Source organism: Accipiter gentilis, chromosome Z (assembly GCF_929443795.1).
Source record: "Accipiter gentilis chromosome Z, bAccGen1.1, whole genome shotgun sequence".
In the NCBI taxonomy this organism is placed as follows: domain Eukaryota; kingdom Metazoa; phylum Chordata; class Aves; order Accipitriformes; family Accipitridae; genus Astur; species Astur gentilis.
Genome location: NC_064919.1, coordinates 48,471,419 through 48,493,521, shown reverse-complemented (window position 1 = coordinate 48,493,521; position 22,103 = coordinate 48,471,419). Strand labels below are relative to the sequence as shown.

The following is a 22,103-nucleotide window of genomic DNA, read 5'->3' as shown; positions in this document are numbered from 1 at the left end:
TGCTGCCCGCCCACCCGCGTTCAGGCGGAGCCTCAGTGGCCGGAGCGGCGCTGCGGGCTGCGCCCCCATTGGTGCGCTGCGGCCGGCGGCCGGTCCCGCCCCGCCCCGCCCCGCCCCGCCGCTTCTTTGGCCGCTCCGGCAGCCGCTCGATCCGATGCAGTCGCTCGGCGAGGTGAGGCCGCCGCCGCCGCTTCTCCTCCCGTAGGCCGCGCGGAGGGCAGCTCTCCGGGGGCCGCGCGTTCTCTGCCGCGGAGGGCGGCTGCGGAGCTGCGGGCGCCGACCGGGGGCCGGGGCGCTGACAGCCGCCCGCCGCCGCCGCGCCGTTACTCAGCACAACCGGCACCCCTCCCCCGCCGGCCCGGCGTTCGAGCGGCGGCAGTTGGGGAAGCGCGGGGCCGTGCGCGCCGCCGCCGCGCGGAGCGCCCGGTGCAGGTAGGGGCTCCTCTCCCTTCCTCACCCCCCCCGTGGCAGCGGCGGGGCCGGGACGGGCGAGTTGCGGTGATGAGGGGGGTGGTGGGGAAGCAGCCGGGGCGGCCCCGGCTGGGCGCCGGCGGCGGGGTGGCGGCTGGAGGTTCCGCCCCGCCGGCTGTGGCGGCGAGCTGAGCCCTCGGCAGGCCCGGCCGTTTTCTCTCCCGCCTGCACCTGCCCCCCCCGCCGCCCTTCTCCCCCCGCTCCGGGGCTGCGGCGTGGGGCGGGAGGGAGGGCCGCGGCAGGCACCGGCTTTTCCTCGGCCGGGGAGGCGTCAGTTCGACTCCCCGAACAGGGCAAGGGCGGGGGGGGGGGGGGGGGGGCGGCGGCCGCCGCCCCCCCCCCCCCCCCCCACCCGCCTGCGGGCTCGGGGGGCCTCTGCCCCGCCGCCCGGGGTGCTGCGGGCGGGCCGCGGACGCCTTTGTTCGGGCAGCGGGCGCCCCGGCTGTGGAAGCGCGTGTGAAGCTCTGGCTTGTAGCGGGTCTAAACGGCGCCTCCGCGCCAGTGCTGCTGACTGACTTCTGCGAAGTCCTCTTCAGGTGGGGACACCTGAAGAGCTGACTTAATTCTCGCGAGCCTGGTTTAAGGTACTGCTTCAGGTTCTGCCGTTGACGACGGGGGGTGGGAGTGGCGCCGGCCTTAAGATCGGTCTCGGATATTACTAACTGAAAAGCTGAACGTATGTGGCCGGGAGGCAGCGAGGAGAAAACCCCGGAGGACTGCAGAAGCCCGGGCGGCGCCACCGGCAGGCAGGCCGGCCGGCCGGCTTCGAGAGCGTCGCTCGCTGCCTGTCGGGGCTGGGCCGAGCGGTGCAGTGAAGCAGCGGGCTGGCGCGGCCGCGGAGCGGGAGAGGGGTCTCCAGCGCCGGGCCGGGCGCAGGCGGCTTCAGCGGGGCAGCTCCGGGGAGCCGAGTCCTGCGGGCCAAACAGGATGGAATCCGGCCTAATCCCGCGGTTATCTGCCCGGGACCTCTCGCGGGTCGGTTTGATCTTCGGCCGAGGAGGGAGGGCGAGATGTTTCACTTGGCGTTGCCCGTGTTCCCTTTCTCTTTCCAGCCGCGCCTTTGGGCTTTGAGGTATACAAAGTAACCAGCAGCAGCGGGTCTCTATGTGCACGTTAAGCTTTATAAGACTGCTAGAACTCGTGACACGGGTAAAGCTGTTTATTTCTTTAAAAATCGCACTAACCAAAATGAAGTTTTGGTCCTGCTGGGCTTCTCTGTTTTTACATAGGTTTCTTTGCTCTTTGAAAGCTACCTTAAAGAGTGCCTTCACGGTATTTCTTGGTGTGGCTTTTTCATTATTGAACAGACTTCCTCCGTGTTCTTTTCCGGACCTACTGTTTATTCTCTCATAATAATTCTGTTAGTTTAAACTTTTATATAATACTTAATCAGACACTGATGATTCTTTTTTCTTCCCCACTAAACATTTTGTTGCTTTAACTGTTGAAGTAGTTGGAGGATGTTTGTACCCTTCTCTTCCATTTTTAATACAATGCAGATGTTGAAATAAATAAGGGTGCTTCAGTAGTGGCTCGAACTCGAGTTTTTGTTGCGTTGTGCTCAGTGAAAAAGGGTGAGGGAAACTACCTTGGAGTTTCTTATTTCAGCAGTATATAATGAATAATAATGATTTAAAAAAACAACATCCAAACAACCGAACAAAAAAAATAACCAACAATTTGAATATCTTGCCTGTTAAAGCTAGAGCGACACTAAAATTTACAAACCAGCAGCTGTATTTACGAGTTTGACTTTGTTCTTGTGATTAGGTCATATGAAATAGGTAATTTGTTTTAAATATACAATTAGAACAATTTAATGTAAATATAAGATTTCTAGATAAGTGTTTGTAAGTGTTGGGCTTTTGAGGCTAATACATAGTGAAGTACTCAAAGATGTGAATAAAAGGAGCCACTCTCTTGTAATGATTTGCAGAGGGAGGACAGGAATAATTGCTTACACGAAAGAACTACATTTGTGTTATCCTAGGAATCGCAAGATAAATATTTGAGGTGTTCTTTCGGACTAGACACCCACTCCCCCACACCCCCCCCTCCCTTCTGTCAGCCTTAATGAAAAGGGTAATTGCCAAAGGCTGGATTGAAATTACTGCCTGTGGGCAGTTTTACATTTGTCGCTTTCTGTGTTACTTTTTTATTCATAAGAGAGTTAAAGAGATAAATATGATAAAATGATCTGGCCTTCCTTTTAAAAGCTATCCCAGAAAGGGTGGGTGATGCCACTTGGGTCTGTTTTATTTTTTTAGCCTTTCTTGGTGCAATAGTAGGTTTAGCAGTTTTTCCACAGTTTCTTCCGCAGAATTTTCCTACTTAATTTATATGAAAAATGCAGTATAATTTTAAAGGAGACAAATAGTTCTCTTATTTTGTTCCTTCTGTTGCTAGTAATTTTACCAGCATTAGGAGCTGTGTTTGCAGAACAGCACTGGCTTCTTTTAGTAGTACTGAAATGACAAATAGAAGGTGAAATAGTCATGTTGTTGGGATGTGTTGATCTCTGTGTCTGATGATGCTACTGCAATGAGCACAGAGATTTACATCATACATGCTCAGAAGGTGTTAGACTGTAACTTAGGTATTCACAACATATCTTAGGCAAATGAGTCCCATTAAAGTTATTCATCTGTACTTGCAGAACTGTATGCTTAAGGTAATTTGTGGTCAGTGTTGGTTTTGCCCCAGTTTCAGTAAGAGTCCAGAAAAAGCATACATCAAGCCCATTTGTTATTAGAGTGACTTTTTAAAATGCAGCTTCACTTGCGATACCTTGTTCACTTTCCATAAATTATATTTTAGACTTAATAAAATAATTAGTCTCTTAAGACTGTTGATCTCTGAATCTTTTACCAAGGGTAGGTGATGCTAAATGAAGGGGGTTTTGTGACTTTTCTTTTCAGTTTTACCATAATCATTTCTGGCTGGATGAATCATTAGAAAATCATGTTACATGTTTTCTAACATTAAGGACATTAAAAAACACTAGTAGGGGGGTAACATTAAATTTAATCCCTCATTGAAGTATCTGAGCAGTATACCTTTTAAGGAGAGAGAATGCCTGCTTAGTTGAAGTTAAATTATGACATCTGGTGGATAACTACTAGGCTGAAATGCTGATTCAGTTGAACTTTTAAACAGTGATACCAGAATTACTCTATACACCCTGGGGACACTCTCACATCCTGGTTCCATTCCAGATCCGGAGGTTAAGAACACACTCATGTGAATACAAAGAATGACAAACCAGTTCCAGTATAATGGAAACATTGTTTGCATTTAGTTAAAGGTATCCTCCTGAGGGAGTTCAGTAGGTGTTTTGTCAGATTTCTTCAGTTAGTGATGCTAGGAAGCTGCTGTTTTGCTTGGGTCTTCTGAGTGAAGAAAGTATTCGTTTTAAAGGAAGGAGTTGTTGCTAGCTGTGATTTAGATGGAGAATAACTATGGAATCAGAATCTTTAGTTTCAGTAGACAGTTTGCATTGGATTAAATGAGCATTATATAAAGTCTAATTACAGTCTAGTATAGAGGAGAAATAATACTTTAGCCATGGTCTTCAGCATAAGTTATTTGCCATATGTGGCAACAGCCCATTTTTAGCACATTTAAGCTATCTTGAGGCACAGTACCACCTCAGATGATTAACTGTGGTTACTCCAGTACTGCCCTGTGTGTGAATTCCGCAGGCCAGCTTCCAGTCTTCTGAAATGACTTTGACAACTAGCAAATATTCTCTGAGTGAGATCATATTTGTAGTGTTGCTGGGCTGTTTATAGTTATAAATAATGTAAACTCTTGTTTTAATTCTTTCTGACAAGTGGCCTGAGAAGCAAGTAAGAAATTCTGTAGTTATTGTCATATGCTGGAATAGAGTGCAATCTGCTGTTCCTGGGCAGAACAGGCTATTTATATCTCACTTTTGGAGGTATGTATTATTCTAAATTTTTCACCTAAAATAATATTCCCCCTCTCCACCAAATAAGTTGTGGGATCTAGCTTTGGCCTTCAGCTTTACTGAAAAGGTGGGAAAACTTACTCAGAAAATATCGGTTTAATAGTGTCTGATAGAAGTGTGGTTGAATGCTGGGTCATAAGCACTTGTTGCAAAAAAAGCCTGTTGAGACATCACAGCAGTTTCTCTGGGCTGTGAACGTGAACTAAGTAAACTGTAAGAGAAGTAAAGAAGGGGAAAAAGTATTGATTTTTTTCCTGTGCATAAAGCAGCCCCAGCCTTTTGCCAATTGCTAGACCTCTTCCATAGAGGTGTTCCACTCCTTGGCCTGCTTGTAGATTAAAATTAATGGCTAAATAACCTCACCTGACAGGGAACAGATGAGCTACTCCATATTGGAGTGACTACTTGGGCTGATTACATAAATACATGAGGTTGTTGTTTCGTTCGCTGGCAGAAATATGGTCGTTTATTGTGGATCTTCATTTAAGAGACAATGTACCTTTTTATGGGAGGTGACCAGTACACCCTTCCTGCCATCTCCTCTAAATTGGTAGTGTTGGTCACCCATATCTAAGAGCCTGTGATTTCTCTCTATTCTGAAAAAAACCCCAGAGTCTCAGGGTGAAAGCACTTGGCTGTAGCAGCCTTGGCAAAAAAAATGGGGGTTTGTGCCCTACAAAGAGGAGTAGTATTCCAAGAATGCTTATGCTGTTTATCGGACTGTCTTGCTGTGCCTGTGTTTGCTACTCTGCAAGTTTATTCTGTGTAACATTGTATTCAGTATGCATTCATACTCTACCACAGGGAAGAGACCATTCACGCATCCAAAATACAGGTAGCTAATCTGTGGTGTATATTCAACAGGTCTTACAGCAGTGTCCTTGAAGCTTTTCTGAAGAGACATTTATACAGGCATGAAAACTATGCTTGTGTTACAAGTTAGAGGACAAACTTTGAAATATGATCTAAATATCACCAAGTATTATAGTTAGCAGTAAGATTTTATTGTTGCATTACCCAAGTATTTCTGAAATAAGATGGGTCTGTGGACATCAGAAATCAGCTTGTTTTGTTCCCATTTGTAACCGTGTATCTAGCAGTCAAAGCTGGTACACGAAACTGTAAGAGTGTTTCTGTTTGCAGTCACCTGGCAGGAACTGAGCTTGAGACCTGTAGGTAGATTTGGGATGGAGAAGTTGTTTAAGTTGAGGTGAAATGTCAGATGCCTCAACACAAGGGAAGTAGTGTAAATGCTTATCTTAGGTGTGCTGGTTTCTAGCAGGGCTCTTGGTAGATTTCATCATTCTTCCTACCTCTGAGAAAAAGTATTGTCACAGCAAAGGATTTTTTTCCCCCTCCCTTCTTGCTGCTGTAAATTAAGATGACACAATGCCTGCTTTTCAGGGCAACTATATCTTTACCTACCTTGCTTTAGGTGTATGTGTGTTTACTTTTTTTCTTCCTTCCCCACTCTGTTAACCAATGCTTTGAAGTGGTAGTATAGATTATATTGATTTGCCAAATATCTGTGATAGAGTATTTGGTTTGGGATGGTTTTGTTAAAGCACACAATAAAAATAGTCATATCACTAATATAATCCTAATTCCTATGTGCAATACAGGAAACCTTAGCTAATAATTTCTTTGAAGGGTTTCAAAATGTTTATGTGCTCAGCCAGTGTGTGGAGCAAGGAAGAGTTTGTGGCTGGATTTTAGTGTACAGATGGTCTACAGTGTCTGCTAAGCCAGCAGAAGCATCTTGGTTTGCCTTCAAAGTTTTGACCTTCATGCACCTTTCACACTGCTGAAAACGCTTGCAGGAGCGCATAACTCATGACTGCAATACATATTCTTCATATTTCGGAAACGCTGTAGTGATTTTTGGCTGCAGAGGTCTGCATAGCCTTGGTATCCTGCAAATGCTGCAAAATATTTTAATCATTCTTTATAACATGTACACTTTTAGTGACTTAAGATGAGGGACTTAATTGCCTCCAAAGAAACTCCAAAACTCATGCTTGTTCTCTCCTGGGTAATCATATTTTAGTTTTAATATCTGGCAGAGCTTTAGAGCCATCTTTTTTTTAATGATATGCTCATTCTAAAGTAGCTAATAATATCAAATAAGCTATTATATAGAAATTCACATATATATATTTAAATCTGTTTGTTAAATGTTTCCACTAAAATTATGTATTATTTTTTAGAGTGGTTATGTTTGTGTTTTCCATGAGTTTCTTTTTTCTTTTTTTGTGTAAGATTGTAACTAGAAACTGATACCATTCTTTCTTCCTGTTTCAGACTAGAAGATGAATAATCTTTCCTTTAGTGAACTGTGTTGCCTGTTCTGTTGTCCACCATGCCCAGGGAAAATTGCCTCCAAACTGGCATTCCTACCTCCTGATCCCACGTACACACTGATGTGCGATGAGAGTGGTAGTCGCTGGACTTTACATCTCTCAGAGCGAGCAGACTGGCAATATTCTTCTAGAGAAAAAGATGCCATTGAGTGCTTCATGACTAGAACAAGTAAAGGTAACAGGATTGCCTGTATGTTTGTGCGTTGCTCGCCTAACGCCAAGTATACTTTGCTCTTCTCACATGGAAATGCTGTTGACCTAGGTCAGATGAGTAGCTTTTATATAGGACTGGGTTCACGGATTAATTGCAACATATTCTCATATGATTATTCTGGATATGGTGCAAGTTCTGGGAAGCCAACAGAGAAGAATCTGTATGCTGACATTGATGCTGCTTGGGTGGCTCTTAGGACAAGGTAAGACATTAGTTGCCAATTTTCTTTTACAGCGTGCTTTTCAAATGGTTGTACTTAATCTGCATTGGTAGTTTAAACAGAAATGCTGTATTTTAGGATTAATTGATTCATATCCAAGCTGATTGGTGGTGCATTATGCCAAAGGCATTGTCAGTATTGAGCAAGATCAGTATATAGTCCTGATATACTAGAAAAATTGAAACAGGGTGAAATTTAATAAGGTATGTTTCAGTCTTGAATGATTAGAAGATAATCCTTATTGTCACAGGTTGGGATCTTCTAGCTGGAGATCTCAGAAGATAGGAAGAACCTATAATAATTGATTCCCCAGTAACTGAGCCACTGGTGTGATGTGGGTGAGAAAATGCAGGTTGTTTTTTTTTTAGATAATTTCATCAACTACTGTTTTTGTAGAGAGGGGCAATGGAAAAGCTGCTATAAGAGAACATGGTGAGACTCTGTTTGGACTTCTGTGTGGTGTTCAGACCACCTTTGTTTCAGAATTCAGACAAGCAGCTACTGCATTTCCAAAGATAGCTTTCTCTATAAAACAAGAAGATGTTTTTATCTTTGCAAAATATGATGTGTGGGAAAGGTTGTAATTGATCTGTGTAAATAACATTATGGTGGGAACAAAAACTAGGAATTGAACCAGTGGTTTTATCTCAAATAGATTAAAACTGGACAAGGGAAAAAAAAAACCCCAAAACACAAATTGGAAGGATGTTGTTTCAACAGTTTCTGTGTTCTAAGCCTCTGGTTTTAGGGAGATAAAATAGTAAGGTGAAAGACTCTGGAGGCATTCTCTGACACAGGTAAGAATCCTGGGCACCAAGTAAACACAGTACTGAATACCTGTTTCTTTAATTTGGAAGCATTTGTCACCGTGGTTTGTTCCATTTAGAGCAATATTCTTGTGTTACAAGTACCCAAACTACAAAAGGATTATTTTTTTAAATACTTGACGATCATAAGAATAGATGTTCACCAAAAAACCTCCTATTACATTGTGTATTTTGCACCAAAAATCTGTGAAAAACGGAATTTAATATAGAGCAGCATGTTATGGTTTGATCATTGCAACTTGAGCATACTGTTTAATGATATAATATCAGGGATGTGACTTAGTGTAAGGCCATGTGTAAAGACTCTTTAAATCCTGGAGCCTGGTAGTTGTTGCAGTGAATTTAGAACTTGATCAATGTAATATTAACTATTTTCCTATTTCTTTGGAGTGGATTATCATTTCTTCATTGTTCTAAATACACATTGTGTTGCATTTTTTTTTACATTATGACAAAGGTGTGATACTTCTTTTTAAAGAAGCATACTTTATTCATACTAAAGTAGGGGGAATGCTTATTATCATAAACCTCATACAACTGCACGGGACAGGTATTCAGCCTCACATATCCAAAACCATGTGTACCATGTTGTTAGATTAGGTTTTAGCATTTCTTCTGATTACAGTGGAAAGCTGAGATATAACTAGACATCTGTTCTGTAAGCCAAGAGCTGCAACAGGTGCACTGGTGACTGTGGTCTGTAGTTGATTGGCGATCTGGAAGATAGCAATTTGGTGAAATACCAAGTAACATTGACCAAAAACATAATATGTTTTGTGAACTATGTGGAAGACAGCCTGAATTCTTTAAATGTACCAGAAAATGGAAGGGAACTGGATGGTCAAACTTAATCATTTGTTTATGTCAGTTTACAGGCTCAGTTTTATGAACTAATTTGTAATTATTGTCTCTTCCTCCCCCTGATGAATTTCTGATTGAAAACTTAAAAGAAAATGTGACCGCAACTTGAATTCTCACTTCCATTCTTGAACAATCATAGTTTGTCTTCCCTAGTCAAATAGGATTGTTCATTATAATATCATATCTGAACAGACATTGTTGGGGGGAACTCTAAATACATACTACATCTATCTGCTTTTCCCTCTTCCATTCAGGAATGACCTCAGCTGAGTTCCATTTGCTGTCTGCATTTTTTTCGTGTGTGTCAAAAGCTCCTTTAGAAATAGATAATTCTGTAGAGCTTGGATTGGTCTGCCCAAATTGTGGATTTCACAAACGTGAACTGAATTTTTTCCGTTGCTTAAAAAGTGGTTGGTATTACTAGTTTCCACTGTGGTACTTTCAGCAGTTTTCCAATTGGCAGACCTGGTCTTGTCTTTGTGTCAGGATGCTGAATGTAGCAGGGAGAAGTTGAGTACATGACTCTGGACATACTGGCTCTCACACTTTGGTTACCAGTCCATGGTATTCTCTTGAGCCCTGAGACAGTGCAAAGCTGTATTTAAATACTTGATGTATATCTGGACCAAAACGGAGCCTTTGAGCAGTTGCTGCAGCATTGATTCACTTTTCTAGCATAGCCTGTTCCGTCAGTGTTACACTGCCACCATCATTAACATTTTATAGTGTGAGTGTTCTGCAAAAAACAAATTCATTCAGTGGATTGTTTGCAGGATGGATGCAAGTATAGCTCTAACTCCTTTGAAATGCATGTTTATGGAAGGAGAGAAGAAAGGGATCCTAGACTTTTAAACTGTGCCTCACAGTTTGTGATGGAACAAAGAGAAGAATGGAGAAATTACCTGTGCTGGAGGTTGATCACAGCCACCCACAGCTCCCTGCATTCCTTGTTCTGAGAAATGGTATCATAGAACCCAACATTAAAAGGTGTTTCTGGGGTAATTGAAATGCCTATGTGGACTTCATTCTACAGTTAACACAGCTGCTTGTGGTAGAGATGTGTTAGTGTGTTAAGTTTTATATCTTGGAACAACAATCCAGATGGTCATCTGCAAATTGGCACAACTATCCAGTGGGGACTGGGCATCTAGGGTGAAATAGTCTGGAACTGGTACTGAGGATGATGGTGAGGTTGGTCCAACACTACTTTCTTAGAAGTGGTTGTTGTAAGGGTGTGTGAATATTACCATTCATGTAAATGAATACAGAAAGCTGATTTGGCAGCAGATGAGAAGAGGTAAACAGCAGATGCAGATTCTGAATTATGTCCCTATTCTTTACCTGCTTTGAGTATTTTAATAGGAAGCAGTAGCTGTCCATGTGGATGCTGACTGTGGAAGAAGGCAAGGTGATTCGCTGCCATCATGTTTGGGAAAGTTGCACATTATTGCATATTCATGTGCATAGGACTACATAAAAGCTGCAAGTGAGGACATTCTTTTTTCTGTCTGTCATAGCTACAAAGTGTTGAAATGCCAGTAGTCATTTTGGGATACGCCTATTTTCTGCTGCGTTGGTCTCTGAAGGACTTTGATGACACCCTAGCAAGGGTGGAAAGGTTTAACCAGCCCCAGGCAAATGCAGGGCAAGTGGTGCTCATTCAGAAACCTGAAGACTTGTTGGAGTTGCCTCATGACTAGATTTACCTTTAAGAAGCCAAAGAACCTTTTCATTGTTGCTTATCATGGACTGTATAATAATTGAAAAATTGAAGGGTAGATCTCACCATCAGCCTGGTATGTCAAAGTGGACTGCATGTCCATAATTTGAACAGCCAAATATAGGAATAATATCAAATCTATTTGGATATTGGCTGAAAGTGTTCTTTTGAGAATTCACAAATTAGGGTGGAGTTTTTTCATTCAAAAGTTGGGGGGGTGCTAGAAGATGAGGTGCCTTAACTTTGAATATTTGGAGAGAAATTGAGCTTTTACTTAAATTGGTAGGGAAAAGTAGCTCAATTTATCATGAAGAGAAATCTTGCCAATAAAACAAATATACTAGTACCATTATAAGGTTTAGAAAATGCTAAACTGTCACAAGAGGCAGAGGAGGTGCAGTTTGTTGATTATGACATTTGTGGTCAATGGGCTTGCCTCTCATAAAACATAATTCCCTTTTATTCTAGTGTGGCAGGTTGACCCTGGCTGGATGCCAGGGGCCACCAAAGCTGTTCTATCACTCCTCCCTCCTCAGCTGGACAGGGGAGAGAAAATATAACAAAGGACTTGTGGGTTGGGATAAGGACAGATCACTCACCAATCACTGTCATGGGCAAAACAGACTCAGCTTGGGAAAAATTAACTCAATTTATTGCCAATCAACCAAAGTAAGGTAATGAGAAATAAAACCAAATCTCAAAACACCTTCCCTCCATCCTTCCCTTTTTCCCACACCTTCACTCCTGGATTCTCTACCTACCCCCCGCAGTGCCACAGAGGGACAGGGAATGGGGGTTGTGGTCGGCTCATCACATGTTGTCTCTGCTGCTTCATCCTCTTCAGGGGCAGGACTCAGCACCCTCTTCCCCTGCTCTGGTGTGGAGTCCTCCCTGGATTGCAGGTGGATATCTGCTCCACCATGGACCTCCCTGGGCTGCAGGGGGACAGCCTGCCTCACCATGGTCTTCATCACCATGGGCTGCAGGGGAATCTCTGCTCCAGCGCCTGGAGTACCTCCTCCCCCTCCTTCACTGACCTTGGTGTCTGCAGGGCTGTTTCTCTCGCATATTCTCACTCCTCTCTCCGACTGCAGTTTCTATGTGCCCTGCAACTTTTTTTCCTTCTTAGATATGTTATCACAGAGGTGCTACCACTATCACTGATGGGCTCAGCCTTGGCCAGCGGTGGGTCCATCTGAGAGCTGGCTGGCATTGGCTCTGTTGGACACAGGGGAAGCTTCCAGCAGCTTCTCACAGAAGCCACCCCTGTAACCCAGCCCCCGACACTCCCCTTCCCCCTCCCCCCCCCCCCCCCCCAAAAAAAAAAACCCACCTTGCCACACAGAGCCAATACATCTGGCAATGATACATGTTGTATACACAAGAAGGGGAATGTGCATCTGAGTTGAGGAAGAGCTGTATGCTCGTGATTTTTATTCATGGCCTGGAATGTTGGTAGTTAAAGGTGTGGAGGATGTTCATGCCCTTCATGTTCTGCAATTTGCAGCTGTAATTTCATGTGTTATGTGCATGGTGACAAAAGGTTCTGAAGTGTGCATTGAAATTTCCCTCAGGATGTTCCCCCTTGTTCCATGTGCCTCAAGCACTGCTGTCAGTTAGTTAAATGCATGTGTTGCAACAGCTTCACAAACAGCAGCCTCACTAGAGCATCTATTGTAACTCTTCATTAGTGTGAGCCTGAGAGATATTATTGAAAATGTACCCTTATAAGGTTTATCTTACTGATACTTTATTTTATTATTGTAAAGTGAGCAAGTCTTCTAGATTAACAGCAGTAGTTCAGAAGTAAAAAGATAAATTGCTTTCTGTCTCCCTTAGGTATCAAGGGCAAAATGGCAGGTACTCGTAAGAGCCTGGAAGTAGTACAGTATGGTAATTTCAGCTGGTATTTGATTGTTAAAGGGAACTGAAGCTTAAAAAAAAAAAAAAACCAAAAAAACAAAACCAAAACCCACTCGTTACAGCCAGACATGCATTTTGTAGTTTGCATATTGCATGTCATGGTAATGTGATGTATATCCAATGAAAGTATATAATATGATGAATATCCAATGTAAATGATATATATCCATTTAAAGTGTTAAAGGTAAGGTCAGACAGGGCTCTGAGCAACCTGGTGAGTGAAAGAGGTCCCTGCCTGTGGCAGGGGGCTGGACTAGATCATCTTCTAACCCAGACTGTTCTATGATTCTATGAAAAGAAAAAAAGAGGGAGGGGCGGAAAAGAGGTGGACTGCCACTAAGTGTTTAGTAAAGGTCTTGTTACAGAGACAGAAATATAAAGGAAACGGTGAAAGAGTTTGTGCTACAGCACATTGTAAATGTTTGTCACAAAGGGAAAAAAATATTTCATTGCTGTTTAGCAGTTCTTCTTTTCCTGCCAGAAGCTGAAAAGATCAGGCAGGAGTGTTCAGGGCTGCGTCTTTGACAAGAGACCAGCTATCAACTGATCAGCATATGTAGGCTCACAGAAGAGCATACTGGCTTTGTTAATCGCCTTGTGTTAGCTTGGGCCCTGATTCTAGGGAGTGGGCTGATGTTAGTTACAACAATTTATTGGCTTGCTTCTTCCTTTAACCCACCAGAGGCATGTCATTTCTTGCCTGGCCCTGAAGACAGCCAGCACAAAGGAGCAGAAAAGTAGTTGTTCCCCTTCTCCCAGAAGAGATTAGTTTAGTTTCCCAAACTAGTTGCTGAAGCCCAATGAAGGGCAACATGTCACTGAAGATGGAAACAGGAAAGTGGTTCTCTCCTGTTCTGAAATAGCTTAGCATTGTAGTGACATTAACCTGTACCTTTAGCGTGGTGATAGGGCAGAAGTTCATGAGTGCACAGGCACTCTGTGTAGATGCTAGCAAGCTTATGTCAACAGATGTATGTTTAGTTCTAAGTAAAAACTGTTCTTCAAGTTCCATGTGCTTTCCAGGCATGTAGCCCTTAGGTGCATGAACATAAAGGATGAATCGGGTGTTAAAAAGAATTGAAATCTCAGTTGCTGTGGGAAGGTGAAAAATTATGTGGGCAGCCTTTGAACTGCAGAAAGTATCTTTCTAAATTTCATGCCAGATTAAGTCCAGAATAATTGTTCCTGAGGAAGAGTGCTTTCTCTGAGAAGGTACATCTATGCACAGCTACTTTTAAGATTTTGTACCAAGGTCATTTCTGGTGATTATGGCTTAAACAAAACAAAACACATAAACCTCCCCCATTACCAGGACCAACAAACTGAAGGCCAGTGTATTCTGATACAAGTTATCTAAGATTACTTGTGTAGATGGTAGTGTTTACATTACTTCTATAATCAACAGAATGAGCTTTCAAAGATATCAACGGTTTTTACAGCATGTCTTTGAGCTCTTGCCACCAGAACAGCTACTTACCGCACATGGCTCTGTCACATTCCCTTTCCTCAGGATGGCCTGTAATTCTAAGGGACTAATTAAGAGAACAATATTACTGCCACTTTTTCTTGATCTGATACTTCTTCATTTTGGAGACCAGGTGTGTAGTCAACTAATGATTTTCTACCAAACTTCTTGGCTTTTACCTGGACTTTACAGGACTGTCAAAAGGAGTAGACAAATTTTATGACTATGGAACTTGCCAACAGTTATCTTTTCAAGAATTCTTCCATTATAGATTGGGAAGTGATACTTCTGGGAGAGAGGCACTGGGGGACAGTTGGGCTCTTCCTTTTTCCCAAACTTCTCAGAAATCTGTTAAAGAGGAAAGGGGAGACTGGAGACAGACACAGCAGATGCTGTTCTTTTTGGGGGGGTTGTTTTTTGCCCCCCCCTTTTTTTTTTCCTTTGTCCAAGACAGAATATTCAAAATTATGCTCTGAATCGCTACTTCTGGTGATTGGCCTCACTATTTCAGTTTCCAGACTGCAAAACAAATAGTTTCTGGTGAGTGCTGTGAAGGCAATCTGTTTGGCTGTGGTGGAGAAAGGATTACTTTAATCCAAATATAGTAAATGCTTTTCTTGGATTACTTTTTGTAGCCAATCTTTAGCTATCTTTAGGCTGAAGGATTTGGATTAAAAAAATAGGGGGAAGAATAATGAGAAAGAGGAGAATATATGCTCCAAAATGTACTTCTAAATTTTGCTTTAAATTTCTGTGCAATGGCCTGCACCTTGTAAAACTCAATACCTGAGGAAATGTGAATGTGATAATTTGCTAGGTTTTTTATTTGAAAACTATGTTATATCATAATTTGCTGTGCAAACTCCATGCCATAGTAATGATGCAAAGTGTCAGGTATTAATTTAAACTTTGTTCAAATTATATGAAAGGGATAGAAGGCTATACTGTACTTTCAGAATGGACAAATGTGATTTGACTTATTCTGAATTGGGAGATTAGTTGTAAAAGGATAGGTGCTGGGCTGCTGTCAGGTGTTTCAGAATAGATACAGAAATAGTGAAGACCTTACATTTGTTTCAGTTTCAAAGCTTTAATTCATAGTACTTTTGTGTGTTGGAATTTTGAGAAAATCTTTGTTAATCAGAATGTTTGAATTTTTTTATTCTCTGAGAACCATTGTGAGGTGGAGGGCTTGCCTGTAGTTCCAGGCTGATGATTGAGTCTTAGTGTTTTAGAAATCTTGATTATGATCCTAGAAACTCTTTCTAGGAAATGCTGATAGTAATTAAGTAGTGATGATACAGATAGATTCTATGAATTATTTAAACAAAATTTAAATAAATAGATGAATAGTTAAATAGACAATGTTAGCTGTGTATAGTGGACTTTAGCCCCAATTTAGAAAGCTTATTGGGGTGTCTAATGAGGTCTGCTAGTGATACTTACATTTCAGTAATACTTAAATGTGATTTTGTTTTTCTTGCCATCTTCCTAGATTATTTTTTTTTAAATAAACTGTTTATTATGTACTGATGTTACACACAGGACATGTTTTCTGGCTTATTGAAAAGTACTTGTGAGTTTTGGGGTTTTGTTGGTTGGCAATTTAAATGTCTTGGAACATGTGAAACATCTTTTTTCCTGATGTTCCTGATTTTGAGGCTTTTGGACTTTACTGATTTTAGTATATAGTGACCTGTACACTTATTTAGCCATATTTATAAGATACTGGACAAGTTTTCATTACCTCTGTTTTGCTGGCTTTACTGGAGGTATGCAAAATATACTAATTTGGTAACTTCTTTGTGGGTATGGGTGTTGTTACCTAGCTTTGACAGGAAAGGTGCATTCATTTATTGTTGAAGAGATAATGGTTGCGCTTCACTTCAACTGTAAATAGTTGATTGTCAGTCCTTTTAGGATTATAGTCATAGTCAGTTGGCAAACATTACACTTGCCTTATGCTGTTCCATATTGGTGTTAGACTAGTCTGCTCTAACTCGGAAAGCTGAACAAGTTTCTGATGATACACGAGAACAATGTTTGATTTTGTTGTTGTTGTTGTTTTGTAATGCAGTGCAGTATCTTTTCCTATTTAAGGTACTTCCTTTCCCACATAAGTTAAACAAAGGTACTCGGATAAATATAACTTGCAGTCTGAACCCGTACTAAGAGTACTTTGTTGGTATATATCAGTGTATCAGCAGCTCACTTCTGCCATGGGCTCAGTTCTTGCCCGCATAACATTCTGTTTAGAGGCTTTTCCACTGGTACTTGGGAGCCAGCTGCTCTTTGTATCCGCAGTAATGCAAAAACATGTTAGATCTGACTTGTGTAAGTGTTAACTAGATGTTTCATGACTCTTTTGTTTATCTCAGTTAATTACAGGAAAAAAAATGAGTGTTTTCAACTTCCTAGGAGGGAGACTTTCACTTAATTTTGTAGTGCTTATTGGGCTGTCTTAATCGTGGGTTAGGCTGGGTATTCCCCTTGCTAGCTTGCATGTCAAACCAACCATGATAAGAAAGAAGAATTTCAGCTGCTACATAGAGCGTGTAGTATTCAGACCACTGTCTGTGTGGGCATGTTTTAGGTCCCACTAAATTGCTGAGCAATGTTACCAGCTTGCAGTTTTTATCAGGTATCAGAAGAGTGAAGCCAACCAAACTTTTGCAGATTTGACTATGCTCTTCTTGATAACCATAGAGCTAGGAAGGCTCTAATCAGTTTTATGTTGTAGGTCCACTAGAGCTACCAGTAAAGGCTTTCAGCTAGTATACAAGTCACAACTGCATTCACAAATCCATATTTTAAAAAACCCAAACATACTTCAGTATCATTCAGGCTTAAGGCAAAAAAAATACTGCAAATACAGAGTAAATAATTGTCCCTTTAAGTCAGGTGTGTTATGGAATATACTTGCTTGTTCTTCTACCAGCTCCTGTTTCATAGTTTATACTCAGGAAATTTTTGTCTTCAGAAATGCTTTTTTTTGCCTTGCTGTATAGTTGCAGTTTTGTCTGTTTCTCTTTATATACCAGTTTTGTTAACATTTTTAATTTTCTAGGTACGGAATCCGCCCTGAAAATGTGATTATATATGGCCAGAGTATAGGAACAGTACCATCTGTGGATCTTGCTGCTAGGTATGAAAGTGCTGCTGTAATTCTTCATTCTCCACTGACCTCAGGAATGCGAGTAGCTTTTCCTGATACGAAGAAGACCTATTGCTTTGATGCATTCCCAAAGTAAGTTTTAGGATTTTTTTATTCTACATACATTTTTCTCTATTACAGAAGTTTTAGACAAGGGAAACAAGTAATACGGCAAATTCTCTAAAATTTCTTTCAAAGGTTTAAAAAAAAAGTTTGACAAAAATCCGAGTGAATAACAACAAGGAACATTTGATTTGAAGGAGTTTACAGAACTTTGTAAATCTAGGTTTTTCACATCTCTAATCATTTCAGTGGGTCTGGAATGTTAATGCAAAATCTATTAAAGAAGTGATTATGTAACCCTTAATACCACTAATTCTAACAAGCAGTTCTAGTCCAGTGAATTGTTAATCTGGGTAATTGAACAAAGTCTTTTGCGTATTTCTCTAAGTAGCAAAGGCTGGAAAACTAAGTAGACCTTAACTGGAGAAAGTTTCTGTCATGTATTTCAGAACTGTGCCACTAGTTGGCCCTTACAAACTGGTACACTTGTCTCAAAGAATTGTATTTTGAGCATCTAACTTCAAAGACCTTTTTTCCTCAAAGATGGTCAAACTTTAAATGCTACAATTCCTTCACTTCTGACAAGCACTTTTTTACTGAAGAACTCTGAAGTAATATTTTCATCAGTCCAGTGACTTTGATTTTTTTTTTAAGTGAATGTGGTAATGAATACCACTTTTAGATGGATTGCTCTGTTATCCAATCCTAATAGTTTCCAGTTTTCTTCCTTTCTGTGTGGCTTTACATGCACTACTGTAATGGCTTCCAGGGTGTTGATAAGATCTAATTTTCTAATGATTTAAACAACTTCAGAGTTAAATTGTTAAAACTACAATGTGTAATTAAAAAGTGAAATTAACAGTCTGGTCCTTCAAAAAGATTTAATAAAGCTCACTGTGTTCATAGATATAATCTTTTTCTTACAGCATTGACAAAATTTCTAAAATAACATCTCCTGTGTTAATAATCCATGGGACTGAAGATGAAGTAATTGACTTTTCACATGGCCTAGCATTATTTGAGCGTTGCCAGAGACCTGTAGAACCACTGTGGGTAGAAGGAGCGGGCCATAATGATGTGGAACTCTATGGACAGTACCTTGAAAGGTTAAAACAGTTTGTGTCACAGGAACTGGTGAACTTGTAATTTTCTTTGTATATTTACATGCTTTTGCATTTCACTGCGGAACTGCACACCTTGATAAATACCATAACATAAAACCTGAAAGTTGTGTTTTCAAATCATCCTGGTTGCCTTCATTAAATTTACAGGCAGTGATTTGTCAACATAATTAATGAAGGTTTTAATGCCAGTATTATAAACTGGAATTACATGATCATGCAGTCAAGCTTGGAAGTTCATATTACTTTGTGTGAGGTTTTTCTTTTCTTAGATGTACAAAAAAAATCACAAGGAGTACTGTATGAAATTTTAATTATATAAAATCAAATGCTGTAAAAGTTGCCAAATGCTTTAGCATATCAAAAACAAGTTTATAAATATTTTTTAAACATCTCAAAATGTACTGTGACTTACTCTGTTGCACAGGTGTAAATTAAAAACCAGACTTCTAAGCAGTTGTTCTGTAAAAATGTAATAGCCATGAAATTTGAGAAAATACTAATGTATGTAATAAGAATAGACAGTCACTGGAAATGACCCATGCCCTGTTATAGGGGGATGGAGTCAAAATAGATCTGTTTTTCCATATTTTTCATATATTTTGGGCTTAGTTTAGTTCTTTTGTTCTTGTGTTGCCCCTTACCTTTCAGGTCACAAATTTACCCACTCATCATCTCAGCAGTCCTAATCTTGCCAAAATAACGCCACAAGTTATCATTGTTGTAACATAAATATCACTCACATGATTACTACATAGGCCACTAAGTACTACTTTGAAATTGGTAAGACTTTTAGAACCTAGAAGGCTTTGTGGACAATGTAGTTACAAGCATTGATTGCGTCGAGATGCAATATTTCATCAAAAGAACCTGGAAGTTCATCCAACTCTGTAATAAACAATTTGCAAGTTTGCAGTTATCTGATCAGGCTCTACTTTTGGATGTTTAGTGTAAAAGCTTGTTGTTTTTTTGAGTATTGTATGGAAAACTTATTACTCACACCTGGATGGCGTGGGGGGAGGGGCACGAAAAGAATGTTGACATTTTTCTATTAACTCATAGTAAAATAAACTTTGTAAGTTGCCTTTCCCTTGAATGCATTTTGTGTGAATAAAACTATGAAAAATAAACTTAACTATATGTAGCCTATTTGTAAACAAAGTAATATTCGAACAATACACACTGTGCTTCTAATTTAAAGGCCTTATGTAGTTTAATTGTTCTGCTTGTTTTTTGTGATTGAGACTATTGTATACTTAAATGTAGCTTCAAGTATTGTGAAAACTTTGATTAAGATGTGTTGATTAACAGTAAACAATATTCCATAAACTTGATGTTCTTCCTTTGTTTTTTTAAAAGAAATAGCAACAGTTGCTTGTTGCTATTCAAACCAGTTGCTTATCAAAAAATAATTTATTTACTCTATGAAGTCTGAGAACTAAAGCAGTAACCCATTGTTGTGAATTGTTGGCACATTTCTTTATCAGCAGCTAAGCTACTGTTCTGATCACCCTTCCATCCCCATGCCTTATCTTACTACTTTCTGCTGTTCAGCTTACAGGTTTTCGGCTGCAGAGTTACTTATAAACATTCTTCTGTAATGAATTCAAATTTAGCTTTATTTGAAATCATCAGTGACTTCTTGCCTTTTGCTCTTTGGTTTGGTAAATGAATAGAAAGAAATTTGAATTTGTTCTCCAGCAACTGGGTTCTTGTTTGTCTTTGTGATCAAGTTATGCTTCAGTGTGTTCTGAACTTCAGAGTAGTATTCAGGCACAATAATATTAGACTTAAAGATTTTCATCCTAATCCAAGATTTTGCAATTGGAAGTGTGCTTAAATAGATATGTAACTCAGCTTTATTACATTATACTGTATACATAGTTTGATTTAATTTTCTTACTACCTTCTAGCCACTATCTCTGATTTAGATGGAAATTGTTACCATTAGGTATTTAAGTACTTTCTTTGTGATCAATGAAGTCCGTTTTGACTGTCCTCTTCAGAAATTCACAAATAAAGAATGCAGAACTGCAGTGGTAAGTGATACAGACTGGCTGATAGTACTGCACACGGCAGGCAAATGATCAACTGTCATCACAAGAACTATCAGATTGTGCTAGGGAATATTATGGCACCCTGTAATTGAAAAAAGACAGAAAAGGTGGCATAGCGGTTTTGCTGCTTTTGTTTGTGTTTTGTTGAAGCAGAACAAAAGGCCTGACTAACAGAGTTTTGTCTTCAGCAGATGCAGCTGTGCTGGATTACACTGGTGAGTAAGGGTTCTGATCTCTTTGGGACCACTTATGCATGGTTAATTACTGCCAGTTTGTTCTGATTTGTATTTTACACCTAGATTTTTCAGATGAGTTGTTTGTTGAAGGAATTAAAATTGGTTTTAGGCACAGCCTAGCTTGTGTTAAGAATCATATTATGGCAAAAAACTTGTTACTGACATAAAGCAACTCTGAACTATTGCAGCTGGGAGGAAAACATTTGACATGGTGGTTGTCTTGTCCTTAAATCATCATTTTGGTGATTTTGACAATGGGCTGTTGTTTTATGTTATAAATGCAATTGTCTCATGATAAATAAGAGTTGATTCAGCATTCATTAATAAGACAATGTCTGTATTTTAGGGAAAAAGAAAAGAGCATTTTTATGAACAATGTGGTCTGATTCCTTCTTTTTTTTTTTCTTTGAGACAAATATTTGATAGTAAACTGTCTTTTTCAGTTCTGGAAACCTTGGCAGGTCAACTGTAAAACAAACTTCATTTATGTAAAATATGTGATCACCTTCTGAAGGTGGGGTCTTTTGAAACATATTTTGCTGTCTTACAGTCCTACACACATTAATGTGTACATTAAAAAAACAAAACACCACCTCTCTCCTCTCTACTGTCTGCTTGCGGCAGCAAAGAATTCTATTGTATGTTCAATTACCTACTCTTATTGACTGATTTCAAACTTGCTTTTCTTTTTCAAGCCTTTTTTTAGTGAAAAAAAAAATTGTATGTTTACTCTTGGGCTCTTTTAATTGGATGACATTGTGCAGCAGGGCTAGCTACTTGGTACCTCTTACTATGGAATATTCCAGGTCCTACAGATACAAATTCTTCTCATTATACAGTAGGCATTGTTAATATATTAAAGAAAAAAAAGACAAAAATAGCATTTCTGAACCAGTGGAAAAAGCATCCTGTGTAAGTAGGGGTCTGATCACTTGGAAGCAGCTTTGCAGAAAAAGAGCCAACCATGAGCCAGCAATGCAACCTTAGAGCAAAGACAGCCAACAGTGTCCTGGGCTGTATTAGGCAGAGACTTGCCAGCAGGTCAAGGGAGGTGGTTGTTCCCCTCCACTCACCACTGTGAGCGGAGACACATCTGGAGTGCTGAGTCCCCTTCTGGGCTGTCCAGTGTAAGGAAGATACGGATGTACTGGAGCCAATCCAGTGCAGGGCCACTGCTACGATTGAAGGACTGGAGCATCTGTCATAGGAAGAGAGATTGAGAGTGCTGGGGCTGTTCGTCCTGGAGAAGAAAAGTTTTAGGAGGATCTTCACCGTGTGTGAATATCTGATGGAAGTAGGGAGTAGAGATATCTAGACTTTCCCCAGTAGTGCCCACTGAGAGAACAAGAGGCAATGAGCACACACTGAAAGATGGGAAATCTGATCTGAATACCAGAATACAACTTTTTTTTTTTCCTGTGAGGATGGTCAAACACTGGAA

The 22,103-nt window shown here is 40.5% G+C and overlaps 1 protein-coding gene across 3 annotated transcripts; it reads left to right on the top strand.

Annotated features, from left to right (window-relative positions):
* The first annotated feature begins 121 nt into the window (after positions 1-121).
* On the top strand, positions 122-19,698 carry ABHD17B (abhydrolase domain containing 17B, depalmitoylase). Of its 3 annotated transcripts, none has more exons than XM_049795501.1 (4): positions 122-432; positions 6,743-7,217; positions 17,099-17,278; positions 18,175-19,698. In XM_049795501.1, exons 2-4 carry the CDS (start codon positions 6,751-6,753, stop codon positions 18,392-18,394), a joined length of 867 nt encoding a protein of 288 aa, XP_049651458.1. In that variant the 5' UTR covers positions 122-432; positions 6,743-6,750; the 3' UTR covers positions 18,395-19,698. The 3 variants fall into 3 exon arrangements, with proteins under 3 accessions (XP_049651458.1, XP_049651460.1, XP_049651459.1); XM_049795503.1 differs by having other exon boundaries at positions 153-172; XM_049795502.1 differs by lacking the exon at positions 122-432 and adding an exon at positions 1,533-1,620.
* Positions 19,699-22,103: the final 2,405 nt, after the last annotated feature.

Bases quoted from the DNA above. Each gene is read 5' to 3' on its own strand.
- ABHD17B (XM_049795501.1), top strand. From the start codon at position 6,751: ATGAATAATCTTTCCTTTAGTGAACTGTGTTGCCTGTTCTGTTGTCCA. The intron at 7,218-17,098 runs GTAAGACATTAG...TTAATTTTCTAG, and splicing joins TGGGTGGCTCTTAGGACAAG to GTACGGAATCCGCCCTGAAA. The intron at 17,279-18,174 runs GTAAGTTTTAGG...TTTTTCTTACAG, and splicing joins TGCTTTGATGCATTCCCAAA to CATTGACAAAATTTCTAAAA.